This window comes from Rhinatrema bivittatum, chromosome 6 (genome assembly GCF_901001135.1).
Source record: "Rhinatrema bivittatum chromosome 6, aRhiBiv1.1, whole genome shotgun sequence".
In the NCBI taxonomy this organism is placed as follows: domain Eukaryota; kingdom Metazoa; phylum Chordata; class Amphibia; order Gymnophiona; family Rhinatrematidae; genus Rhinatrema; species Rhinatrema bivittatum.
Genome location: NC_042620.1, coordinates 130,306,224 through 130,319,976, shown reverse-complemented (window position 1 = coordinate 130,319,976; position 13,753 = coordinate 130,306,224). Strand labels below are relative to the sequence as shown.

General features: G+C 46.1%; 1 protein-coding gene across 7 annotated transcripts in view; it reads right to left on the bottom strand.

The window, feature by feature from the left end:
• Positions 1-13,753, bottom strand: part of DNAJC10 (DnaJ heat shock protein family (Hsp40) member C10) — a 334,589-nt gene that overhangs the window by 156,115 nt on the left and 164,721 nt on the right. For all 7 annotated transcript variants that reach the window (XR_003857398.1, XM_029605932.1, XM_029605933.1 and 4 more), the window contains one exon: positions 12,013-12,140. Coding sequence is in view for 6 of the 7 variants with exons in the window: in XM_029605932.1 (XP_029461792.1) it covers positions 12,013-12,140 (128 nt within the window). In the remaining variant the exon portion in view is untranslated. The remainder of the gene's footprint in view (positions 1-12,012; positions 12,141-13,753) is intronic.

The following is a 13,753-nucleotide window of genomic DNA, read 5'->3' as shown; positions in this document are numbered from 1 at the left end:
GGCACTACAGGAACGAAAATTAGCAGGTAAGAACCAATTTTCCTTTCCCTGTACGTACCCAGATCAGTCCGGGACAGCTGGGATGTACCAAAGCTCTCTCATTCAGGGTGGGACAGAGAGTCCCGCTCGGAGCACACTGGCTCCAAAAGAACCGGGTTCTGAGGCCCGGACATCCAGACGATAATGTCTGGCAAAGGTATGTAACGACTTCCAGGTAGCCGCCCTACAAATTTCTTGATGCGAAACCTATCATTCCGCCCACGAAGCCGCTTGCGACCTAGTAGATTGAGCCTTAAGCCCAGGCGGAATGGGGCAGCCCTGAACCAGGTATGCAGAGACGATAGCTTCCTTTACCCAACTAGCGATCGTGGCTCTGGAAGCCTTCTGGTCCTTCCTGGGACAGCTCCACAGAACGAAGAGATGGTAAGAGAGACGGAAACTATTGGTAACTTCCAAGTACCTCAGCATCCTCTTTACATCCAATTTCCGCAAATCTCTAGACTCTGGAGAGGCAGAATCTAGCCCCGCAAAGGAAGGGAGCTCCACGGACTGGTTCAAATGAAACGAGGATACCACCTTCGGGAGAAAAGAGGGTACTGTTCTCAAGGAAACTCCTGCTTCTGAAATCCGCAGGAAAGGCTCCCGACACGATAAGGCATGAAGTTCGGAAACCCACCTAGCAGAAGAAATGGCCACTAGAAAAACAATCTTCAACATCAGATTCTTCAGGGTCGCTCATTTCAATGGCTCAAAGGGAGGACCACAAAGGGTGCGGAGAACAAAATTCAGCTTCCACGAGGGACAAGGAGACCCGACCGGACGATGCAGATGCTTAGCTCCCTTCAGAAAACGAGCCAAATCCAGATGAGAGGCTAGGGCAATTCCCTGCACCTTTCCACGAAAGGAGCCAAGAGCCGCCACCTGGACCCGCAGGGAGTTAAATGTCAAACCCTTGGCCAAACCAGCCTGCAAGAAATCCAGTACCTCCATAGCTCGACTCATCTTCAATCCAAGGTCTGGAGTGTCCCACTCCTGGAACAAGCGATCCGTAACAGACATATGAAAAGGAAAGAACGAGCTGGGCCCCGGAGCCCCACCATAACCGGATCCATGGCCCCAAAACGGGAATCCTCTGGAGGCATGTCAATGCTTGGCTCCTCCAGAATAGCTGGGATAAGGGGACCCAGTTCATCTTTCCGGAACAAGCGCACTACCTTTGGATCATCACCCTCCACCATAGGCAAGCCTGCCTGCTTGGATGGTTGGAAATGAGGATCCCGATCCGCATCCAGCCCCTCGCTCCAGGGGCCTGTGGAGAATGGCCGGCATCAGAAGTGTCCGGATCTGAGCTGTTCCCCGGACAGGAAAGAGAGCGGAGGGGTCGCTTTGACTTGGGGCCCTCCGTACCGCCGGGCAATTTGGCACACTTACTCAGGGCCCCCCCCGCCGATGATGGAGCCAGACATTGGACCTTGTGATGGTGCCCCCTCACCGTCTTACAGGCCCTGAAAACCTTGTGCATGAAGCGCACAAACTCCGAGGAGAATGAGAAGGAAGACCCCTCATTCCTGCTCTTCCCTCTGACGAATCAACGCGCCCCCCCCCCCCCCCAGATGCAGCAGGCTCAGGGGAAAGAGGTGGTGGAGAAATCCTTCCCTCCAGCACTGCCCTCTCTTGATCTCTCACTGTCTGAAGCAAGGCCTCATATCCTGCACTGAGGCGAAAAAGGTCCAGGGGCTGGCGTTGCTGATCGGGCCCATCAGGCTCCCAGCGCGCTCTGGAGCTATCCCCCGCCTGCTTGTGCTGAACCGGCTTTGAAGGCCCTTCACTGCCCGACAAGCAAGCTGTACAAATTCTGGCATGCGAAAGGCGCGTGTGCGCGCTACCGCAGGCTGAGTAGGCCGCAACACGAGGCATGATCCCCGGCCTCGATTAGCGGTGAATCCGAAAAAAAGAGCCGTGGTGCTGTGCCTTTTAAATCTTTTTTTTTTTGCTTGACAGTGCGGTCCTGCTGAGACCGAGTGAGCCGGGTCCCCCAGTATCACTCTCAGCCTCCAGCAGTTTCAGGGTTTCCAACCCTCTGCTCTAAAAGCCTCAACTCCCAGGGGGATGGTCCCACCAGGACCTAACAACCCCCTGGGAGGCTAAGCAAGCACCCGCCTGCCTTTTTCTGAAGATCACTAGAAGCTAATTTTTTTGTTTTAAACTACTACCTACACCTTCTCACTACCTGTCTTACCAGGAAATCAAATGTAACCAAATTTCACCAAACAAACTCCTAACACCTAGCCCAGACTCATGGTTTTGCACCTCCACCATCTGCTGGACACAGAGAAATACTGACACACTCTAGGTGGCACCTCAGGGGTATAAGCCGGAGTCCGTAAAAACCTCTGTCTCCATCTGCTGGAGGACAAACCCCAGCTGTCCTGGACTGATCCGGGTACGTACAGGGAATTATATTTATGCATGCAATTCCTTTGAAAATTCACCTGTTTCCTTTCAAAGTAAAACTATGTTATATAAACTGAGAAAAGCAAGTGATTTTAGGGTAGACTTTCACACACTAGCAGTCAGAACATTCCGGCATTAAATTACACTCTTTAAAATAGCAGAACTTCCTTTTTCTCTTAACACACAGGACACTATTCCATAATCATCAAGGACTAAGATTCTGCATGGCATGTGTCATACATGCCAATAAGACATCCTAAAGTAAGGCCACGTAGAGAAGGACCCTTTTCTGCCTTTTGGCTTATCTTCAGGCAATCTCAGCCTTTTATTCTCTCCCAGATGTTTAACGGAAAAGAAGTACTATATTTTTCATTGATATAAAAATAAAATTTTTTATAACAACTTTTGTCCTAATACAGGGTGTTAATTTTCAAAAGGATTTGAATGCCCACATGGGTAAGTGGGCTTTTGAAAAATGCTACAATATATGCTATTAAATTGTCAATAGTTTTTATCCATGTTAAGTGCACTTTTAAAAATTGCTACAACAATGTTAACTTTACACATGTAACTCCTTTAAAAATGACTTCTACAATGTTCTTTATCATTAGCAATCTGAGTATACATTCAGTTACTTTTAGAGTAGCCAATTACAGTGATTTACACATTGCATGGCAACTTTTAAACGAGGGAAATAAAAGTTTGCTTATCTGTAAATAGAGCTCTTCATAGACAGAAGGATGAATTAGCTATGACATGAGGGTGACATCATCAGATGGTGCCGAACAGATCCATTTTGCAGATCTCAGTAAAAGCTTACTGAGCATACATAGTTGTTCTCATGTGTGCACTGCCTCATGAACCACTCAGTCAATTTCAGAGCTTAGCAAGCTTTAGAGAGGTTATTGACTCTACAAGGAGGAGGGCGGGAATAAGCATGGCTTATTCATCTTGCTGTCTGTGAAGAATCCTGTTTAGAGGTAAGAAAACTTGTTTCTCCATCGACAAGCAGGGCTGAATTAGCCATGACAAGTGTAGAGTCCCAAGCTGAGGGTTGCACAGGGAAGCTAATACAGTAAAGCAATCCAGTTCCACCAGTGAAGAGCAGACTATTGGGTGAATAGGTTGAGCAAAACTGCCTGCTCAAAACTATTGTTGTCATCTTCGAACATGTTGTCCAGACAGTAATGGGATGTGAAAATGTGTTCAGACAATTAAGTCGCAGCTTTGCAGATGTCTTCAACTGAGGAGGCCCTTACGTGCGCCACTGAAGTTCCATGACCCTTGCTTGATGAGCCTCGATAAAGTTTGTGATTTGTAGACTAGCTAGTGCAGAGCAGTGTGTGATACAGTCTGCTAGCCAAGTTGACAATTCTTTTAGCATCTGGCTCTTCCAGTCTATTAGGATCAAAAGAAACAGAACTGAGAAGCCTTTTCAAATGGCAGGCCAAGGCCCTCTTACAGTCCAATGAATGAAGAGCCTCCAAACCTCTCATGAGCATATGGCCTTGAGAAAAAAGTAGGATGAACAATGGCTTGGTTAATGTGAAAAGCAGATGCCATTTAGCAAGGAACTTTGGGTTAGTGTGAAGCAATACTCTATGGGGAAACAATTGGAGAGAAGGGGAGTAGCCCTAAAGCTTGTAACTCACTCAAGCAAAAGTGATAACCACTAGAAACAACTTCCACATGAAGAACTTCAAAAGAGTCAACTCCAAATGTTCAAACAGAGGCTTCAAAAGTTGAGTCAAAACAATGCTAAGATCCTAAGATACCAGAGGCCAAATACTGAAAGCATGTTTAACAACGGATAGCCAGATAAGTAGGATTTATCCTGCTAACTAGCAGACCACTGAAAATCAGCAACCAATAGAAAGCTTGATAAGTCACTTATCCAGCTATCTTTTAGCCAGCCATTTTGTGGGTGGATCCGGGTGGCGCTACTTATCCAGTGAACTTACCCGGATTAAGTATCAGTACTCATGCTTATCTGGTTAAGTTAATTGGATAAGTTAGATCAGCCATAGAGCTAGTCTAACTTAGCCGGATTTAACTTATCCGGCTAAGTAGCGCCTTGACCGCGGATATTCAGCAGCATAGTCATGCCGCTGATTACCCCTTGTAACTTAGTCAGAAAAGTCATATCCAGCTAAGTAACTTACCCAGCTAGCGCTAAATATCAGACCCCAGAAGCTTAGAGATAGAAAGCTTTCATAAATTTGGATACTAAAGGATGAATAGAAATTGGAACACCTGCCACCTGTTGATGAAATGCTGCAATGGTACTAAAATGCACTTTTCACTGAGGATATACCAAGACCTAATGAAGAAAGGGAAAATAAGTAGTGGGGCAAGTTCCCTGGGCTAAAAGCAAATAGGTCTGAAGAACTAAGTTGCCACTGCATCATGAATATTTTCCATTTGAAGCCATAAATTTGATTACTTTTGTAAATTTTATATAGAGCTTAGGCATATTCAGTATATAAATACTAATAAATACAAATAATACATAAGCCCTTCTTTTCAAAGGTTTTTTGGATGAGACTCAGATAACTTAGAAAGCAGCAGTGAGGAAACTACCATGTCTTTAAGATCCATGAAGTGAGGGATAGAGGGGGCAGATTTGGAAAGTTGAGGTAACCATCCTGCTTAGTGAGGAGGAATGGGGATGTGCTCAGTGAAATTACAGGATATTCAGACAACCAGAACAGATGGAGAACCACATGTGTCTTGGCTGTGCTAGAGCAATGACACTCATTCTCGCATGATTCTGAAGCATTTTCAGGACTGTCCTTGTAATTAAAAGGATTGAAGGACAGGCATACAGAAAATCTGCATTCCAGCATTGCAGAAAAATGTCAGGAGCTGATCTGAACCTGTTTGGAGGCATGAAGCAAATCATTTTAACTTTTCTGTTGCTCTCTATAGCAAACAAGTCAATTGACAGTTGACCCAAAAGGTCAAACAGGCTACCTGCTGATCCAGAGACCATGTGTAAGGAAGTAAAGACTTGGCTGAGGCACTGTTGTGGATAGCTCTGGTTCAGATCCTGAGAGCTTCTTACAAAGGGCAAAGAACCTGTTTCCCCTTCTTTGTTCATACAGATCTTAGCAATCTGACGGAATGAAAATTCTTTTTCCTGCCAGAAAATAAGAAAGCTTTCAGTGCATACTAGATGGTGCATAGCTCCAAGATGTTAATCTGAAGATGACCCTACTAAGGACCATATCCATAGGTTTGACACATGTGTAAGAGCTCCCATGCTCTGGTGCAGGCATCGGTGGACAGTTACTTGATGAGGTGACTCCCATAGGGGAGCCCCACATTCAGAAACAATGACTTCAATCACCACTAAAAAGTGGACTTCATTCCAGCAGATATTCTGATGCAGTGAGCCAGTGGTTGTCGCAGCTGTTCCCACAGATGCTGAAGGCACCACTGTTTATCTCTCATATGCAATAGAGTGAACAGGACAACATATTGCTGCTACATGTTCCAGGATGACTAAGACTGACCTTACTGGAGTCTCGATTACACTAAGGCCCTTTGATTTGGGGGAGAACGCTTGGTCCTGAACTTAATCTATCCATGCTTCTATGAACTGAATTCTCTGGACAGTGAGCGAGTCTCAATTTGGCAAAGTTGATCAGAAAGCCCCGGAACTGCAGAAGTCAGATGGTTTTCTCTTGGGAATCATGAACCCCCAAACAAGAGAAACCTGTTACTAACCAATTATACAGGTAGAAGGCGACACACATCTCATCTGGCACAGGTATGCTGCCAGGCACTTGGTGAACATCCTTGGGGCTGCAGATAAGCCAAAAGGACAGACTTTGTACTTGTAATGAGTCCTCTCCATTACTAACCTGAAGTATCTCCAGTGCAAAAGATAAATTTGGATATGAGCATAGGCAATCTCGAGATCCAGTGCACACATATAATCATTCAGTTGAATGAATGGAAGAATCGTGTGAATAGAGTTCATTTTGAACTTCCTGGCTGTTTTCATAAATCCAGACTAGGCTTCAGACCTCCAGTTTTCTTAGGAATGAGGAAGTAACGGGAGTAAAATCCTTGACCTTGTTCCCGCAGAGGACTTTATCAATCTGTGTTGAAAGAGCAATTTCATCTCCAGACAAAGATGGGCTGATTGAGATGGGTCTGAATTGAAGACTGTAAACCACTGGGTCAAGGGAAGACAAGAGAAGCGCAAATAACCATACTCGACAAATTTTCAGGACCCAGCAATCCTTGGTGTTCCTTCTTCCATTCTGAGAGAAAACATTGGACTCTCTCCACCACTGGAGGTGACATGGAGCTGGTCTTTAGAAACTTAAAAAAAAAAAAAAAAGGGTCCAGATTTCACCTGCAGTTACTGCAGGGTTTTAGATTGATGCCTCTTTAAATGCCCTCTGACCAGAAGCTGCGGCTACTGCAAAAGAGGGGTGGACTGAGGATACTGATTAAGACTGGCATGGACAACTCTGAAAAAATGACCACATAAGAGAAGTATTGGCAACTGGAAGGTGGAAATTGGTCGCTTCCTCCTATTAGAACAGATTGGATAGTAGCCTTGTGCTTAATTTGCACTACAGTCTCTTTGACTTTATTCCTAAGCAAACTGTGCCCTAGACAAGGGACATCTGCAATCCGGTCAAGAACATCTTCCTTCAGACTGCTGGCAAGCAATCAAACCAGCTTATGGGCCTCAATGACAGCCACCAATGTCCTCACCACGGTGCCAGAAGCTTCATAGACTAAGTAGACTAATTGCCGTTCATGCTCTTTAGCATTCTCAACTGCCTTAAGCACTGCAGCATTCTCAGGGTCTAAAGACTCCTTGAATGACTTCATCTTCTTAATACATTTATGTAAATACTAATCATGTATGTTCTGGAAGATGGAGACCTTGAACATGGGAAAGCTCAGAGGCCTTCGCAATCTGTAAGGGAGCACTAGGAAAGCGGTCCCATTTCCGAGGAGATTGTGTGCTCTTGGACCTCGGCACAACCCCAGAGGACTCCAAGGCAGAACAGAAGCTGGTGAGACATGTCCGAGCCTGGGCTGAGACCAGGATGCTAGGCCCCTGCCGACCTGCACAAGGTTGGTCTCTGAGTGGCCTCAGACTACTCCAAGCCCTTTCGGGACCTGCCATTGGGAACGGCAAAGGCAGCAGGCCAGTCAGGAGATGAGGGCAGACGAAGACTCTGGAACATTGAGACGTGAAGACACAGACGAGCAGCTTGAGCACGAAGACACAGACGAGCAGCTTGAGCACGAAGACTCAGACGAGCAGCTTGAGCACGAAGACTCAGACGAGCAGCTTGAGCACAAAGACTCAGGATCAAGGTTCAGGAACAAAGTCTAGTACTGGGTTGAGGCTGCGATGCAGCGCGCCCTACACAGCCCACCAGAGGGTGGACCCATGGGACTGGTCGCGGACCACGCTTGAGTGCGAAGCAGACTCCAGTTGAAGCTGGAACATGGTGAAGATTCAGTAGAAACCTGTACCATGGCTGGTCAAGGACTACGCTGGAATGGCACAGATTCAGTCAGAGTCTTAGGCATGGATGGAGCAGCCACAAGAACATCTGAGGGCCGAGACGAGATTCAGGGTAAGGGACCAAGACGAGACTTGGCTTCAGGCACGAGACATGGGACCAAGGCGAGACTTGGCTTCAGGCGATAATAACCCTCTGGAGGCTTGCGCTGCAGACGAGAAGACAGGCTCATGCCACGAGGTGACGAGACACGACATGGCACACCAGAAGAGATAGCAATGAGGAACCACGGGTCCAGGAAGAAGAAGCGGAGACGAGGCATCAGGAAGAAACATCAGGACAAGATGAGAGATAATCCAGAAGAGACCACAAACATGAAGAATGATGAGGGATCCCACGAAGAACAAGAAATACCAGCAGGAGCAAAGACGAGAAGTCCTGGAGAGGAACTAACTCCTTGTGAAGGCAACTAAGGACTGGAAGCTGGGCTGTATATAGGGCTGAATATCAGGAGACACCCAAGGTGGAGTCCAGGTGGGGCCTGAGGCATATCCGGCCGCAGGCCCTTTAAATCTGTGAAGGAGGCGCGGCCCGCGCTTTGGAAGGCAGGAACAGGAAATATCATAACCATGGTCAGCGGCCATGCTGCCGAGCAGGCCACGCCCAGGCCAGATGCTGGGACAGTGGCGTCCCGGCTGCGGAACAAGCAACTGAATGCGGCTTCCTGCCGCAGGCGATGCCGGGGACTGCGGCCTCTGGGCCGCAAGGATGGTGATGTTGGCGGTGGCTCCTGCCGCGGGAAGAAGGCAGGCTGACTCAGCACAGAGGGAGTTTGTACCACTCCAAAACAAGGAATTTGTTGTACCCTATATTTTAAATCCAACTTTCTGGTCACTGGCAGGAATGTGAGATTCTGCCACATCCTGCACTGAATATCCTACAGCAATCTGTGTACTTTGATTGCTGCTGAGTCTGCTGGGGGATCTAGGAATAGAAGGTTTAAAAACCTCCATTCTTGGATCCACTTCCCTCATGACAATATTGAATGCCTTTGCCAACTTATCTAGGAACTTGGAAAGAGAAATCCTCAAGTGTTGGAGTGCTGTGATAATTCCAGCAAGGGATCTGACAGAATCCCAGTTAAACCTTCCTTTGATCCAGGTAAAGAGGAAATACTAATCCATGACCTCAAAATGATGAAGAGGCTCGACTGGGGTGGAGATGTCTGTCACATCGAGGAAAAAGATTTGAGGGATGCTTACCCAACAATCTCCCTCATTGTCCTCCAAATCAGGGGTGAGGACTCCCCTACTACAGGTGAAGACTTGCCTGACTTTTGTGGACTAAAAACCCTATGGCCAGCAGCTCTTGTAAAGGGATACACGCTGGAGCTGATAGGAGCCTCTGTTTGAGGGAACACCTCACCCATTTGGATAGGAGGCTCCAGCGCACCTCTTCTGAGAGGTGTGGTGCAGACAGAGATCAGTGCTGATGAAGAGCCCTCAGTCAAGGAACCATGCTGTTTCTCTCCATTTCCAAGGAGCTTTGCTGCAATGACTGCACCTCTTCTGCACCCAGCATTTCTGTATTTTTATCAGTCTGGAGCCTGCAAACACAACAGAAAGGGAAGCTTTCATTCAGGATGATGCAATATAGTGTGCTTGGCTGAGCGCATGGCTTTACACGCGTATCCAAATCCCCACATGCAATAAGGGGATTAGCGTGTCCAAAATTTTCATGTTGATGAGCCTATTAGCTATTACCCATGATGCAAAAAAAAAAAAAAAAAAAAAGTGCACTTGATGCACACATTTACACTCTCAAACATTAACACCTGCCCAGAGCAGGCATTAATTCTTGAGGAGCCCCAGAAGTTAACAGAAAATACTGTTTTTCTGTAGTTCCTCCAACTTAATATCATAGCAATATTAAGTCAGAGGAACCGAAAAAAGGAGAACCAGAAAAAAAAAAATGTTGCTGGCGGTCAGGTTAGGAAAATGGATATTCAATTGACGAGTGTCCATTTTCTGAACCCGTGGCTATGCAAAGGTTAGGAAAACGGCTACTCGTAAAATTGAGTGTCCGTTTTCCTAACCTGCACTGACAGCCACTTCTTCTGGGCACCCAATGCCAAGGAAGCGCTAGGGATGCACAATTTTCCCTAGTGCCTCCTTTTTACTGCAATAGCCCATTTTAATATTAAATCAGGCGCCCAGGAAAGGTGGATCAGCGCGTGTTAAGAGAGCGGACGCTCAATTATGAGTGCCTGTTTAATGCGTGCAGATATTGCATCAGCCTGATTGAAAAGCGGTGAGGGGGAGGAGTCCTTGCTGACTGTACATGGCAAGAACTTGAGAAGATTCTGCTCAGAACTTGTGGGTGCATTCCTGGAATGCTGTTCGGAGATCCTGTATCTTCCAGGCCCATGATTGCTGGACCCTAGAAGAAAATTATAGCAGTTTGCCATATATGGTCTAGGCCCAAATACTTGTAAATAAACCTCTTGGGCAATGGTGATTGACATCCAGTGCCCGCAGATAAAAGATTTGAAGCTGCTGATTGGCTTCTTCTTGGGACACTCTGGACATCTGGGAACATAAGAACATGCCATACTGGGTCAGACCAAGGGTCCATCAAGCCCAGCATCCTGTTTCCAACAGTGGTCAATCCAGGCTATAAATAACTGGCAAGTAGCCAAAAACTAAGAATATCCCCATACTACTGATGCTAGTAATAGCAGTGGCTATTTTCTAAGTCAACTTGATTAATAGCAGGTAATGGACGTCTCCTCCAAGAATTTATCCAAATCTTTTTTAAACCCAGCTATACTAACTGCACTAACCACATCCCCTGGCCACAAATTCCAGAGTTTAATTGTGCACTGAGGGAAAAAGAACTTTCTCCGATTAGTTTTAAATGTGCTACATGCTAACTTCATGGAGTGCCCCCTAGTCCTTCTATTATCCGAAAGAGTAAATAACAGATTCACATTTACCTGTTCTAGACCTCACATGATTTTAAACACCTCTATTATATCCCCCCTCAGCCGTCTTTTCTCCAAGCTGAACAGTCCTAGCCTCTTTAGTCTTTCTTCACAGGGTAGCTGTTCCATCCCCTTTATCATTTTGGTCGCCCTTCTCTGTACCTTCTCCATCGCAACTATATCTTTTTGAGATGCACTGACCAGAATTATACACAGTATGACATTTTCCGTTTTATTCACCATTCCCCTTCCTAATAATTCCTAACATTGTTTGCTTTTTTGACTGCCTCAGCACACTGAGACAATGATTTCAATGTATTATCCACTATGACGCCTAGATCTATTTTCTGGGTGATAACTCCTAACATGGAACTTAACATTGTGTATCTATAGCATGGATTATTTTTCCCTATATGTATCACCTTGCACTTATCCACATTAAATTTCATCTGCCATTTGGATGACCAATTTTCCAAGGTCCTCCTGAATGTATCACAATCTGCTTGTGATTTTAACTACTCTGAATAATTTTGTATCTTCTGCAAATTTGATTCTAACCACTAGGCTATTCCCTCTGGGGATAGGGAAATACCTACAGTACCTGAATGTAAACCGATGTGATATCTCAGATCAAATGTCTGTAAATAAAAAATAATAAATAAAATAAACTAGGCACAGGAGTCCTGGAAAAGTACATAAAAAAAAATTAACGAGAGGGTAACGTGTCTATATGGAAATAGACAAAATCAGATTGAGGGGCTCGCAAGTAAATGTGCATGGGGGTGGGGAGAACAACTGCGCATGCTCAGTAAGCTTTTACTGAGCTGTGAGAAATAAATCAGTTTGCCACTGGCAGATGCCATCTATGTCTCATGGCTAATTCAGTCCTGTTATCTACAGAAAATTACTATTACATAAAGAGTTGGATGAACTGACACAAAAAGGTAAAACTTATTTGCCTAATGCCAAGCAGAGTTGGGAACAAAAATATTGTACTAGGGTACTAAACTATTCCTGTTGTGTAAATACAAGAAAATTTACTGAGAAAAGGTAAACAAAGGAAGAAACACTTACAGGTGCAAAAAAGTCAACAAGCCATGGCTCCTTCTCCTTGCCAGGAAAGTTTTGAGGGCCAAGCGTAATAACGTGGGAATTCACACTCTCTTTAGCAAATGCAACTATGTCATATAGTATTTGCTTGCCTTTGAAAATTTAAGAAGAGAAAATTTCATATAGATTCATCAAAATGACTTTGTAAGTTCAGAATTCCAACAACTTTTAATGGGAAAACATTCAAGAATATCAAATCTAGGGAAATCCAGAAAGCTCTACATAGCTGTACTAAGAAATCATCTAATTTCATGTTACAATAGACAACCATTGTGAGAAGCTTTGCTGTTCATTTATACATTCACTAAACAACCAACCTCGTTCCCTTGTTATAAGAGATCTTTGACAACCAATCATCAAGGGAACCCTGATGCATGGTGATGTGCGGTCGCTATATCTAGGGCAACCACTCTGTGATTGTACCACTCAATGGCTCCCATATTTTATTCTTTTAACAAGCCGTTAAGCCCGTTAAAACGGGCTACATTACATTTTTTTTCAGTCCATTTTCAAACACAGCCCCCCTCCCCTCCCCCTCTCCCCCTCCCCTCCCCTCTCAACCCCTCGAGTTCACAGCTCCTCCCCGCCCCACCCCTCACTCCCTCACCACCGAGTTTCGCTGCTCCTCGCCGCCCCCCCTCCCTCCCACAGAGTTCGCTGCTTCCTCGCTGCTGCCGCTGCCTCCCTCACCACCGAGTTTCGCCGCTCCTCGCTGCCGCCCCCCTCCCTCCCTCACCACCGAGTTCGCCGCCGCTCCTCGCTGTCGCCACCGCCACTCCTCACCGCTGCCATGTTTAACAGCTGACGCTCCGCTTGACCGACGTGCTCGCCCACACATGCTCTCTACTGCGCATTTGCGGCACGTCGGTCAAGCTTCATTTATTAGGTTGATTGCTTTATTCAACTAATTTTTTGCATATTTTTGTTAAAGGAAAATTAGTTTCTTACCTGATAATTTTCGTTCCTGTAGTACCAAGGATCAGTCCAGACACCTGGGTTGTGACTCCGCACCAGCAGATGGAGACAGAGCAAAACTTGTCGGGCACTCCTACATATAGTAAGGTGCCACCCACAGCTCGTCAGTCTTACGTAATGTCAAAGCAAAAATGGAAAAACTCCACTAACTAATTATACCGCCCGAAACCCTCGGGCCGATTCAAAACCCCCCCAACTGGATCAGAACTTCCAGAACCAGAGGTCCAATCAACAGAGAATAAAAAACATATCAAACAGCCCAACCGAGCGGACTCTACTCATTAAACTACAGATTACCTGGGCGGGTCCCTGGACTGATCCTTGGTACTACAGGAACGAAAATTATCAGGTAAGAAACTAATTTTCCTTTCCCTGTACGTACCAGGATCAGTCCAGACACCTGGGATGTACCAGAGCTGAACTACTGAGGGTGGGAAACAGAGAGTCCCGCTCGTAGAACCCTCTCTCCGAAATCCCCCGCATCCAGGCCCCGAACATCCAACCGGTAGTGTCTCGTGAACATATGCAGTGACTTCCAAGTCGCCGCTCTGCAAATTTCCTGTGGCGAGACCTGCGAAGATTCCGCCCAGGAAGCGGCTTGAGCTCGTGTTGAGTGAGCCCGAAGCCCCACCGGAACAGCCTTTCCTTTCAGTATATACGCCGAAGCAATGGCTTCCTTGAGCCAGCGCGCAATCGTGGCACGGGAAGCTGCCCCTCCGCGTTTTGGACC